This window comes from Petaurus breviceps, unplaced genomic scaffold, assembly GCF_028583685.1.
Source record: "Petaurus breviceps papuanus isolate PSGF00001 unplaced genomic scaffold, PetGlider_PUasm1.0 551, whole genome shotgun sequence".
Taxonomy (NCBI): domain Eukaryota; kingdom Metazoa; phylum Chordata; class Mammalia; order Diprotodontia; family Petauridae; genus Petaurus; species Petaurus breviceps.
The window spans coordinates 8,361,060-8,375,143 of NW_027186372.1; the positions used below are offsets into that span (position 1 = coordinate 8,361,060).

Here is a 14,084-nt window from a genome sequence, read left to right on the forward strand (position 1 = left end):
CTCTCTCTCTCTCTCTCTCTCTCTCTCTCTCTCTCTCTCTCTCTCCCCCTCCCTCCCTTCCTCCCTTCCTTCCTTCCTTCTTTCTTTTGCTTTTTGGAGGGCAGTTGGGGTTAAGTGACTTGCCCAAGGTCACATGGCTAGTTTTTGTGTTAAGTATCTGAGGCCAGATTTGAACTCAGGTCCTCCTGATTCCGTGGCTGGTGCCACCCAGCCACTCACTGCCTTCGTTTCTAATGAAATGTCTTGGCTGTTGTTCTCGTTGTCAGCCTGTCATTGTAGACTTTGGAGCATCTGTCCCTGGGTATTTCTTAGGTCATTTCCACACTGTAAATCAGGTCAGTCATTATTGGAGTCTTGCTGTGATGCTGAAGTACTTCTGAGGATCATCCTTTCCTAAAAGACGAGGGTCCCCACCTCCAGGTATCTCAGCCTCTTGGCTAATCTCTAGCCTGTGCAGCGCAGGGAAATACCTTTTCTAATCTGTGTGTGTGTGTTTGTTCACTCAGCATCCTTTCGTCAGCAAAACCACCAGCAACAGAGCTCTCCGGGAGCTGGTCGCTGAGGCTAAGGCTGAAGTGCTGGAGGAAATTGAAGACAATAGGGAGGAAGGAGAAGATGATGAGTCAGCAGAAACAGTATCTGTAAGTCTGGCTCTTTAAAAAAAAACTTCTTCTTGTAAGACTCTTTTTTCTCCTATTCTTTAAGAAAAAAAAGGTGAATTGTATGACTTTTTCAAAAACCACCCCCAGTTAATCATCAGTGGGAGAGGAATGTGTTTTCGAGAGAACTTCATCCGTGTGCACTGGGGACTAACTCTTATGCTTGTGGATGTGCTTTTCTCCGTGCCATGGAGAAGGTTCCTTAGTGACTTATTTCCATCCAGCTGGACAGGAAAGGATCACTGACCGGATGCTGTTGTGTGTCTTTGTGAGCCAACACGTCTGGGGCCATCAATTCAAGGAACAAGATTAGACCTAGGTAGAAGGGGATGTGCTCTGTAACCTCATAGCATTTTAGAATTGGAAGGGACCTTTGAGGTCACCTAGTCCAAATGCCTCATTTGATGGAATGGGACACTGAGGCCCAGCAAATGAGAGGAGTTTGCTCAAAATACACAGTTATTTAGTGCTACTAAAGAGATAGAAAAGAAATAGCATACTTAGACAATGGGTTGACTAGGTAGAGAAAAAGACGGGAGAAATGTAAGATTCCTCTGGATTCTCTTGCTTGGGAGAGTGGAGAAGCTGTAAAACTGACCACTTCAATGGGAAGGCTTGAGCAGGGAGAGGAATTAGAAATGGAGAGTCAACAATTCTGTGAATCGAAGTTTCTTTTCATTTGACCATAAGACACCATGGCTGTGATCTCTGACTGATATCACTGTCCAGGAATATCAGTTGAGTCAGAAATTCAGTAGGAAATCTTTCTTTTTTAAGGAGTTCTGTGACGATTCCTTCTGGAAGACACAATCATCCAATAATTTATTGATTTTTCAAGTTCATTCTTGTATATGGGGAATCATTTCATACCATAGGCAGTCTAATCCCATGTGAAATGAGTCCTGGGAAACTTTTCCTGGGGAGTCATCTTTCTCTAAGGCATCATGGGAGATGGGGATATGGCTCTGCTTCATGAGATATGTTTATATAGCACATATTAGCCCTTATCTCCAAGAGATTACATTTTACCTAAACATACATGTTCATGGATTCCTAGAAGTGATAGTAACTACAATATAGTAACAGGCGATATAACAATAAAGGGACAGCCATGCCTTGGCCTCGTTCAGGTTCCTTTCTCATTCATTTGTTTCTTTGATAATCATTTTTTAATATTTACTATGTGGCTGGTGCTATATCAAGCACTGGGGGAGAGGGAGAGAAAGAAAAGACATGAGCCATGTTCCCCCCCCCCCATATTTACACACAAGCACCACTGAGAGAGAGAGGGTGGTGACTAGTAATTATGAATTGACACTATACACTCTAAGCTTAGAGAGGAGTGAAGAAGAGGGAAAAAAACAAACAAAAAACAGGGATTCTTGAAAGAAGGAAAAAAAATATAAGAGAACTAGACTTTAGAAGTTACAGGTATTTTTAGGTCCCATTGATTGTGGTGGTTTAAATATTCTTATTAAATCTTCATTCCCTACTGAATTCCCTACTTAAATCTTCTTATTAAAATGTATAGAAATAGGGGCGGCCAGGTGGCTCAGCGAGTAAGAGCACCGGCTCCAGTGTCGGGATGACCTGGATCAAATATGGGCTCAGCACCACACCCAGAAATAGCTGGCTGTGTAACCTTGAGCAAGTTACTTAACACCTATTGCTTTAAAAAAAAAATGTATAGAAATAAGGCCATTGAGGCACCTTTTTTTAAAAAATGCAAAGAAAAGAACAGAAAGAAGGCTAGAAAGAAGCACAAACAAGCAGGACAGCTTTGAAAGTTGCAGATTGGATTTTCTCTACCTAAAAAGACAAAAGAGCTGTAGACTATAGAAATATGCTTTTTCAAGGACAATCTTCTATTTTTGTCCCACTACATATATGGAAATGCATGTTTTATTTGGTGTTTGTTAAGCTCAGAATACTTTTTAAAAAATTTAAATAAGTAGAAATAATTCGTTTTATGTCATTTTCTTAAAAGCCTCCAGGGACACACACGAGGGACTCTTCAGAAGTGAGTCAACTGAGTTTTGATGGAGAAAAACTCCCAGAGATATCAACTCCTGTCCCCACTGAGCCCAAAGGCAGCCTAGATAAGCCCAGTGACAAGCTTTTGGATGGAGAAATTGCCACAATCCAGGTAGATAATGGCAATTCCATTCAAACAACAAGCAGTTCTGACCTGCCTGGAAATGAGGATAGCAAAGCTGTACCTACAGCCCCAGGGAAATATCGATTCAGTGCCCCACCAGGATTCTTGGATGCCAAAGTTTCAACCATGGAGGAGAAACCTTTCTCTAACCATCAGAGCAACAGCCTGGACATCACTACCAGCAAAAGCAATAAAGGAAGTAGAAGCCGGCCTACTAGCAGCATCCTGGAGAGCTCAGTGGATGAAAAGATTGCTAATGGGGGTCTAGAACCTCCAATCCCCTTTGGCAAATCTAAGAGAGACTCAGACTGTGGAAGCCTCTCTGCCTCTGACAGCATGGATTACAGTGTCTCACTCTCCACTGACTTGTCTCTAAACAGGGAGACGGGTTCATTGTCTCTGAAGGTAAGATTTGAGCTTTGGTTGAATCCTGCCGGAGCCAGGGAAATGAGTTTGATTTGGGAAGTGTGATGATCTCCTGCTTTTGTTCCATTTCAGTAGGCTTACAACATATATTGATTCTGGTTTGAATTTGCCAACCATTTTTTTTTTTAACTTTTGACTAAGCTTGATGTAAATTTAATTTTTTTTAAATTTGGTGGTATAGTAGACAAAACACGAGATTTAAAGTAAAAAAGATGTGAATTTAGGAGCAGCTGTGTGGCTCAGTGAACTCCACTGGCCCTGGAGTCAGGAGGACCTGAGTTCAAATTTGGATTCAGACATTTATGAGTTGTGTGACCCTGGGCAAGTCACTTAACCTCAATGACTCCCCTCTCCCCCAATTTCATGCTTCAGATAATCAAGTTTCCTCTGTTTCCTCTTCTGTAATAATGGGGATAATAGCATGTATTTCACAGGATCATGAGGATCAAATGAGATAATATGCGTTATTATCGTTATGGCTATTACGTGTATATAAACGTGCTTTCCGGGTTCTGTTCTGGATTTTTGTTCCTAGTGTGGTTTAAGATCCTAGTATAACCCAGACAGAGGTGAAAGCCTTCTCATCGTTTACTTCCAGGGTCTAATTCCAAGAGCTCAGTTATCACTAATAGTTTTCATTAATGAACGATTAAATGCAATTCAGCAAGCATTTATCAAGTGCCTGTTGTGTGCTGGTATTGTACTAAGTGCTGGCACTACAGAGATAAAAAGCAAAATAGTCTGTGTCCTCAAGAAGCCTACCTTTTCCTGGGTAGAAGAAGGTCACATGTATAGGCATCCATACAGGACGTGCGGTGGATGGAGACTAGGTTTGGAGTCAGGAAGACTCATCATCCTGAGTTTAAATCTGGCCTCAGACACTTACCAGCTGTGTGACCCTGGGCAAGTCATTTAACCCTGTTTGCCTCAGTTTTCTCACCTGTAAAATGAGCTGGAGAAGGAAATGGCACACACTGCCATATCTTTGCCAAAAAAACCCAGATGGGATCACAGAGAGTCTGATATGACTGAAACAATTGAACAAGAAGTAGAAAGATTCACAATGCCTGGCAGTCATAATACTCGTAATAACTAGAATTTATATAATGCTTTATGGTTTGCAGAGTGCTTTACAAACATTATATCATTTTCTACTCGCAATGACCCTAGGAAGCAGGTGATATTATTATATCCATTTCACCAATGAGGTAATAAACAGATTGAGTCAAGAAGGTTAAGTGACTTGCCCTGGTTTCACAGCTAATAAATGTCTCAGGCTGGATTTGAACTCAGGTCTTCTTTAGTCCTGCTCCAGCATTCCATCTATACACCACTTGCTGCCCCTCACTTGGTGTCAGAATACCTATGTTCAAGTGCCAGCTCTTCCACTCACTAGCAGTGGGGCCTCTGGCAAGTCACATAACCCCTCTGGGCGAGAGATTCTTACCTGAACTGAGGACCAGAATACCCATACTCACTACTTCCTGGGTTTGTTGTAAAGAAACTTTTTTGTAAACTGTAAATATATAATAAGCATTAGCTGTTTTTTTTTCTTTAATTAGCAAAGGGGGAAAAAAGGCTTCCCTAATTTCTAGTGATTCTGGAGCCTTCCCTAGGTTAATTATCTTTTTATCTTGTATATAGCCCTGTGGTCTCTGCCCTCTTTTCCCCCGTTTAGATTGTAATATTTTTTTTTTTTGGCTTTTTGGAGGGGGTGAAGTAGGGCAATTGGGTTTAAGTGACTTGCCCAAGGTCACATGGCTAGTTTTGTCTTAAGTGTCTAAGGCCGGATTTGAACTCAGGTCCTCCTGCTTCCAGGGCCGATGCTCTATTCACTGGCCACCTAGCCATCCCTTAGATTGTAATCTGAAGGGCAGGGCTCATCTTTAACCTCTTTTTGTATCCTCTGAACTTTAAGCTCTTAGTAGGTTCTTAATAAATGTTTATTGAATTGAAAAGATAAATCTCCTTGAGGAAGCTCTCTCTATCCTATCCTATCTACTAGGCAACTTCTAGTCCTACTGAATAAATTGGGGATGCTCAAAGGATAAGGGACTTGCCCAGGGCCACACAGCCCATGTGTATGAGAGGCAAGACTTGAATCCAGGTTTTCCTAACTCCGAGGGCAGCTCTCTGCCACTCATTGTCCTTATTAGTATTATTACTTTAGCAAAAGTATATATTAGCTCTTGTTTCAACAAGCAGTGCCCTCATCTGCTTGAAGGCAAGTAGAACAGCCATCAATACCTACTCTAATAAAGAGAGCTAGCATTAATATAGTGCTTTAAGTTAGTCCAAGAACTTCACACACACACACACACACACACACACACACAGTATATATCAACTGATCCTCACAACAACCCTGTGATTTAGATACTGTTTGGCCATTTTACAGATGTGGAAACTGAGGTTGGATTTGAACACAGGTCCTTCTGATTTCAAGTCCAGTGCCCTATCCCCTACACCCAAATCATAGAGAAACATCTTTCGCCATCTTCCTTTGAGGAGTATTTAAAAACATCCCTTTCCAGCCCTCACTATTAGATAGAGCTTCAGTGTCTATGGGTATGCTTGTACACAATCAAATTTAGTCCTTCCTCTTTTCCTTTCATCTTAGACATTTATTGTTTTGTAGGGAAAGAAAGGATGACTTCTGTACGTATATGGGACTTTATTGGGTGCTAGCAAAGTTGAACCAGGAAGGCCTTGTCTAGATTAACGAGGTCTTTCAAATCTAAGAGGAAAGAACTATTGGCCAGAGACATCCCTAAAGAATCTTTGGTGCCTGTGTGTATGTGTTTGGGTGTGTTTGTTTTCAAACAACATCCTTCCTTTGTTCTATTCTGAAAGCTCAGCTTAGTTTTGGTCATCTCTCTGTTTTTTTGGTTTATTTCCTTTTTCTGATTCAATATGGTAGCATTTTATTTGGCAACAGAAAAGGAGGAAAGGAAGCATGGTACAAAGGGGGAAGAGGTAGCATTGGTAAGGGGAATTCCAGGGTCCTCCAGGGAAAAAGGGGCCTGAGGAGACCTGGTGAGGCAGGAGCAGCGGGCAGAATGACGAAGGACACAGATGAAATGAGGCAGACCCAAGTATGGAAGCAGACCAAAGGTTCACAGACTTTGACTTGGAAGGGGCCTTAGTGGTCATTTAGTCCAGAGGTACCAAACTCATGGCCTGTTCTTCAGTCTACCAGTCCTGGGAGCAAAACTCCCATGTGCAGCCAAACCAGTATGAAAATCGGGAAATGTTTTAACAAGAACAAGATATAATACAGATAATGTCAATTTATGGTTTTCTAAGTCTATATGCAGCAGCAGGGTATCTGCTTCTATGCACATTTGTCAAATTATGGCAGTGTGGTAGGTGGTGAGAGTTCGGAAGATCTGGATTCAGAGCTCCTACAGACACTAGCTGTGTGGACTAAAGCAAGTCACTTGACCACTTTCCATCTTAATTTCTTTCTTTTAAAAATAAATTTCTGCTGATAACTTTTTTATATCACTAGATTTTGTCCCAGGATCTCTCCTACTTCCCCTCTCAGAGAGTCATCCCTTATAACAAATGATATTTTTTAAAGAAAAAGAAAGAGGAAAAAGAATAAAAATCAGCAAAACTGATCAGTACATTGAAAAATTCTGAAAATATCGGTGATAGTTCATGCCCTTGGACAGCCTACCTCTGCAAAAGAATGAGGTTAGGGTGTTCCATCGTAATTTCTTCTGAAAAATGAAAAAATCCTTGCAGGATTGGAGGAAAGATCACATGGGACGATGTCTGCTTTTGTTCATTTTTTTCAGTAGTGTTGGATGCTTCGTGACATTGTTTGGGGTTTTGGCAGTTATACTATAATGGTTTGCCATTTCCTTCTCCAGCTCATTTTACAGGTGAGGAAACTGAGGCAAACAGGGTTAAGGCACTTGCCCATGGTCACACAGGTAGGAAGTATCTGAGGCTGGGTTTCAAAGATGAGTCTTCCTGATTCCAGCCCCAGCACTCTAGTACCACCTACCTGCCTTAATGTATGCTTACGCAAATCTCAAACCCTTTATACATGTCAGCTGCTATTATCAGGGGCCTACTGTGCTAGCAGCTGGGCATATAGAGACAAAACAAAACAAAAATAATTACTTCTCTTAGTGAGTTTCCATTCTACTAGGAGTATCTTGTCTCCAAATCCAGAGCATATGCCTTCCCTTCCTATTGTCACAGACTGAGGAGGAAGCTGGTCTCTGAAGATAGCTTTGATTGATTGTTGATTGATAGGACTTCCACAGACACTTGAATGTTGGCCTTTGATCAAGGGCCCAGAGAGTCAGTAGTGCTGGATTATGAGTCAGAGATTCCAAGTTCAAATTTCTTCTCTGTGGGGAGGCTGAGGTGGCGCAGTGAACAGAGCACTGGTCCTAGAGTCAGGAGGACCTGAGTTCAAATCCAGCCTCAGACACTTAACACTTACTGGCTGTGTGACCTTGGGCAAGTCACTTAACCCCCAGTTGCCTTACCCTGCCCCCTCCAAAAAGCAAAAAAAGAAAAGGAAATTTCTTCTCTGTGTGACTGTTTAAATCACTGAAATACAGTTTTTTCACCTTTAAATGAGGAAGATTAGACCAGACGACGTCTGAAGTCCCTGCTACCTTGAGATCCGTGATTTTCCTTTAAAGGTGCTCTACCCATCCTCTTTCCTCCTTCCCATAATGCATCTTCTCCTTTGTTGGAGTGTCTGCTCTTGTAAAGCTTGTCAGTCTCTTTAGTTACCTTGACCTTGAAAATTTCTTGGGAACTAAATTCTGGAATCTGGTTCAGAACTCTGAGACTTGGGCAGAATTTCCTGACTTGACTTCTAGGCATTTAGCCAACAGTCTTTTTACATTATAGTGAAGGCCATGTGGTGTATTCTTATGATTAACTTATACATAAACCAGATACAATGAGAAGGAAAACATAATTCTCTGTCAGCTCTTTCATCCCCCTTTGAGGGATGTTTCTGATCCTATTGATGGGGGTTGGGGAGAAACTAGGAGAGAAATGGGTTAGCTTCTTAGGTTTCCAAAAGGACAAACTGGTGTTGCTGGGTTTGGGAAGACAAGGGCTCTTATTTATAGTTAACCTTTGATTACTAGATCGCTCTAAGAGGAACGGATAAACCAGAACCACAGATAATGTAAAGGCTGTTTGTATTTAGCCTTGGAGTATATTCAGAGGCTTCTTGGGGGTAGTCAATTTACCAGCCTCACTCCCCTTGACATCAGTTAGTTAATAATGACTTTGCGCTCCCTAAGCCCACACTTGCTAGGTAGTATAAGAAAAGGGCTGAGTGTACCAAATGGTGAGGATGAAGTAGAAAGTGGATAATCCACATGTGGTTAATTGAATGAAAATTGAAATTGCTTCCACTGGCAGCTGCCTGCTGGGATGCTGCATTGTGTCAGGGTGGAGGGAGGGGCACAGAACACAGGCTGTTCTCCCTCTCCTATGGAACCTGCAGTGACTTTCTTTCTCCTCTCTGGAAGGTAGGAACATTGACTGGGGCAGCAAATAGTTGACCTCATTCCCTTTCTCCATCACTTCCTATACTGGCACATACTTGACCTGGCTTCTGAGCTACTGTTTACACAAGGTCAAGCAATAGGAAAAGTCTTTACACCAGAAATATAGAGGCTGGGAGTGGGGTTTACAGTCAGGGGTCTATACAAACTTGAGGCGTTTCATATCTCCTTTCCAATTCATCTTCTGCACATTAGCCAAAATTATCTTCCTAAAGCACACAACTGACCACAATACCCCCTTTTTCAAGAATCTTCAGTGCTGAAATACACAATCCAAAGCTTGGCATTTATCCGATTCAATGCAATCTGGCTCCACCTTATCTTTCTATACTTACTTCCTATACTTCCTTTCACACATTCTATTTTTCAGCCAAACTCGTCTACTTGTGGTTTCTCAGAACTTGGCCATTCCATCTCCCACTTATGCCTTTGCATAAGTGATCACTCCTTCCTGGAATGTTCCTGAACAGGACCTTCTTTATGCTTCTGGCTGTTTGTCTTCTCTCCCACTTCTCCTTATCTTGTATTACTCTATCTGTGCACTCCAGGTATCCTTTAATTAGAATTTAAGCTTCTTCAAGTTACTTAACCCCAATTGCTTAGGGGTGGCCAGGTAGCTCAGCAAGTAAGAGCATTGGCCCCAGAGTCGGGATGACCTGGGGATCAAATCTGGGCTCAGACACTCAGCACCACACCCAGAAACAACTAGCTGTGTAATCTTGAGCAAGTTACTTAATCCCAATTGCTTAAAAAAAAAAAAAGAATTTAAGCTTCTTGAAGGCAGGGGCTATTTTTTTGTCTCTTCAGCCTCTTTATCTTCAGCTCTTAGCACTGTGCTTTTCAAAATTTAATGGATGGGACAAACACAGACTTTTCTACCAAATTCCAACATATTAGAACCAGGGAATCATCCCTATTTACTTAAAAATCTTAAGTTCAAGAAAAATAGAAGGGAGTATTACTTCACATGGCACATTTATATCAAATTTATATCTTATGGCCGAAGTCCCATGTGCTTCAAGAAGACTTTCCCAGTTCTCTTTAATGTTAGTTCCTTCCCCTTAAAACTACTCCCAATTTATGGCCCTACTCCTGGGTCATCTCCGGTCGTCCTGATGAATGTCAGGCCACTGGACCTAGATGGAGGGAAAGTGAGACAGGTGACCTTGCACAGCCCTCACTCAAATCAAAGTCAACCTCAAGTCAAGTCATGTCTTCATTTCCTTGCTATCACGGTCCTCTTTGAGAATGAAGGACAAACACAGCAGCAACTCCCCATTTATCATGTGTATATCTTATTTGTACATAACTGTCTGTGTGCTGTATCTTCCATTAGACTGTGAACTCCCCGAAAGCATGAACATATTTTTACCCTTTTTTGTATCCTTAGCACACAGTACCTAGTATATAGCAGCTTCTTAATAGATGGTAGTTGACTGGAAATATGAATAGCTTCTTGAAAAAATTAAAATCAGAGATTACATCTATAATCAACAGCCAATTGAGTAGCACTGGCGGCTATATGCTGTGGATACAGAAGTAGGGATGAGGTACAGGGATGAGGTACAACCCCCTTGAACTCTGATTGAATCTTCCCATTTGATGAGGCATTTGCCTGAGCCTTTCATTATAGCTTGGCCCACATCCCTGTTACTAGCCTAGCCCTGCCTTGTCCAGCTACTTCCCACTCTGGATCTTCCCCAAATATCTATACACCCTAAACTAGCCTAGCCCCCCACTGTCCCATCTCCAGGTAGCCTCCAGCTACTTCCTGCCCTTAATCACTCATCCCTGGAGTCTGACCTCATTGATTCCTTCTGAAGACCCTCCCCAAACTCCTCCTCTAGACCCCCCCTCAATTCCTCCTGCAACCTTTCTGTGTATAAGATCCCATTTTGGCTCCATGAGAAAGAGAGAAGGCAGTGGAATTATCTAGTGCAGACTCACTCTGTGTCAGATGATTCTGGCCAGCTCGTCCAATGCAAGCGTCACAGCTACCCAGGCTCCTTAAGAGTCTACCCGTTATGGCAAACTTTTAATAAACTTTGCTTTTCTTTGGCTGAGAGAAGACTGGAGTGGAATTCATTTGGCAGGACCCGGCGTGTTGGTATTTTGGGGTCTCAGGCACCCCTAACCCTAGACCTCATCATTTTATGGTGACCTCTACAGTAGTGTGACACTGTTGGACCCTGCCTTCAAAACACTTACATATTATGTGGGTAAAAAAAATTAAAACAATGAAACCATGACCAAACAGTGCTCTGATGCACCTGTGTTCTCATTATGTGGGTGGTTCCTTCCAATGATGGAAATTACAGCCCTTCTTAGCCTGCTTCTTCTGTGTGTCTCTCCGCCAAATGTTCCCTTTAATTCACTGCAAAGAAATCAGTCCACCTGCCCTGCTGGAGGTGGGGACAGGGTTTCCTTCCTTGATTTTTTTTTTTTTGGAATGGGGAAGGCAGGGCAATTGGGGTTAAGTGACTTCCCCAAGGTCACACGGCTAGTAAGTGTTAAGTGTCTGAGGCCAGATTTGAACTCAGGTCCTTCTGACTCCAGGGCCTGCGCTTCATTCACTGTGCCACCTAGCTATCCCTCCTTCCTTGATTTTGTGAGCATACTAGTGAAGCATGTGGGTTCTCCATTGGTTATCCCTTGCTTTTGGTGATAACCCACTAAATAACACAAGACGTTATATAACTAAGTGTGGAATTATGAGGTTTTAGACTAGTCAAGGAAGAATGCATGGACATGGTGGCCTGATTTTAAGGAAAGAAAGAACACCTTTTATTTTGAAGCTTCACAGAGGGGATCTCTTTTATTAAACCGTATGTCCTCATTTTTGGTTTAAAAAATAAGGTCAGCATGTTCATGGACAATGTGGGACTTGATCTGGATTCTAAAGGATGGGTAATGGGTTAGGGATAACGTAAGGCATTGAAGGATCAATGAGCACTGTTTGCGACTTTTTTTTTTAAGTAAGAGGTGGGATCCTCAGTTGAGAGAGATGAGTAGCCTGAAGAGAGAAGAGGTTTGGAATAGCTTCTGTGAACCATTTAAATTGTGGCCGACTCTCTGTGACCCCAACTGGGGTTTTCTAGGCAAAGATACTGGAGCAGTTTGCCATTTTCTTCTCCAGCTCATTTTACAGATGAGGAAACTGAGGCAAACAGGGTTAAATGACTTGCCCAGAGGTCACACAGCTAGTAAGAGACTGATCTGATTAGAGCTAGAGTTTCTATGTTGTGTTACACTGGAAAATGAAATTGGAGAGGCAGGGTAGCACCAGGTCATGGTGGGGCCAGAAATCCACAGAGAAATGTTTAAACATGATATTGTGGACAATAAAGCATTATTATAGTCTCTTGAGAAAAGGAGTGAGATGATAAGCTTGTTCCATTAGCCTGCCATTGGTTTGCCGAGTAGATTAAAACAAGGAGAGACTATAGTCAAGAAGGTTGTTGCTGTGATCCAGATGTTGACATGGTATAAATGGAAAGAGCATTGGACTTGGATCTCACGTATTAGCAGAGTGACCTTGAACGAGTGACTTCGTTTCTCCGAGCCTCAGTTTCCTCATCTGTAAAGTGACAAGGTTGGACGAGGGAAACTTCTAGGACCAACATCTGTGATTTTGTTCCCATACCCTGGAGCAGGGACAGAGCATGGACCAGGGTGGTGGCAATAAGATGGGAAAGAAAGAGAACACGGCAAGAGACCTTTCAGAGGCAGAATCAAATAGTCTATTTTGACAAAATAGACATGAGGAGATAGGCAGAAAATAAGGTTTAAACCTGAGTTGTCAAGGAAAATGAGGAATATTTGTGGAGGACAGAGCATCCCTTGTCTTTTGAAGTTGACATTAAAGAAGAGAACTTTGACCTTAAAAATGATTTCCTTGTGCCTGTGTCAGAGATGGAATACTGAGGTGACCGGAAGACGAGTCGAGTCAGTTCACCTCAAGTCAATAAACATTTGTTCTGTGCCTAAAAAGTATAAGACTGTGTGTCAGGTATTTAGGATGGGGTTCTTCTATTCTTGGTTGAATTTATAAATTTTGCCTCTTGTTCTTTCTCTGGCCAGGAATCCAGACTTCACAACAAGACCCTGAAGCGCACCCGCAAGTTTGTTGTGGATGGTGTGGAGGTGAGCATCACCACGTCCAAGATCATCAGTGAAGATGAGAAGAAAGACGAAGAGATGAGATTTCTCAGGTAAGCAGACAGTTTTTTAAATCTGAGCAGCAGCTAGGAAGTGCACCTGGATTATTTCTTCTTTAGGGAGAAAGGATTGGGACGAGGATGGGGAAGTTTGGGCTGCCTTCCAAAGAAGTCACCTTACCCCACAGACTCTGCTTCTTGGATCAGACTGAGAAGAGGCAGCATTGGGGGCCTGGGTTCAAAAGCCATCATAGACACTTCCTAGCTATGTGATCTTAGAGGATTCTTTTAACCTCTTCAAGCCTTCTTTTCATTATTTATAAAATCAGGATAATTAACAGTACCTCCCTCACAGGATTTCTTTGAAGATCAAATGAGATAAAGAATGTAAAAAAGGGAAAGGGTACAAACACTTATTAAAGTTTCTCTCATGTACCAGTGTAATAAGAATGTAAATTTTAAAGATCTTCCCTGCCCCTAGGCTAAAGTGCACCAGAAGCCTGGGGAGGGAGGCTTGTTTTTCAGTAGATACTTTTTGATTGGCCAGTGGGTCAATAAGGTTGTTACATTCTCTGAGCCAGGAGAAGGCTATATAAGCCCTGATGTGTAGCTTTGTTTTGGGACTCACTTTGAGAAGTGTTCTGTGATTTGATCTGAATTCTGGGAAGCCGTTGTTGAGAGTCCCCCGGCTTTGAAAAACCCAGAATGTGGAAACCCAGATGTTGACTGGGTATGGATGTAATGGTTGGACAGTTTGGAAATCTGTCTACTTGATGTTTCTGTCTTGATAATTATGCCTGTATACTTTGAGGTTCAGGGTGCTGACCTTTTCTCCTGAACAAGGTAAACGATATATGTCTGACTGATTAAAGTAAGCTTGCTAACCCATTTTGAGTTGCTTTCCTTTAACAAAGCAGATCCAAGAACCTGTGGTAGCTGCAAACCCTGAGGACGCTTGGGGTGCTTGCTGCTACAACCAGATGCTGTGCTAAGTGCTTTATATTATCTCATTTGATCCTCACAATAGCCTTGGGAGATTATGATAATTGTAATAATAAAAAGTATTATTTATATATATTAGATATAATTATATTATAATAAAAAATTATCCTCATTTTACAGTTGATAAAAC

At 42.0% G+C, this 14,084-nt stretch overlaps 1 protein-coding gene across 2 annotated transcripts in view; it reads left to right on the plus strand.

Annotated features, from left to right (window-relative positions):
- The window catches only part of STK10 (serine/threonine kinase 10), a 132,669-nt gene that overhangs the window by 82,200 nt on the left and 36,385 nt on the right, over positions 1 to 14,084 (plus strand). For both annotated transcript variants that reach the window (XM_069102366.1, XM_069102367.1), the window contains exons 8-10: positions 507 to 641; positions 2,647 to 3,222; positions 12,876 to 13,006. In XM_069102366.1, the coding sequence (XP_068958467.1) occupies positions 507 to 641; positions 2,647 to 3,222; positions 12,876 to 13,006 (842 nt within the window). The remainder of the gene's footprint in view (positions 1 to 506; positions 642 to 2,646; positions 3,223 to 12,875; positions 13,007 to 14,084) is intronic.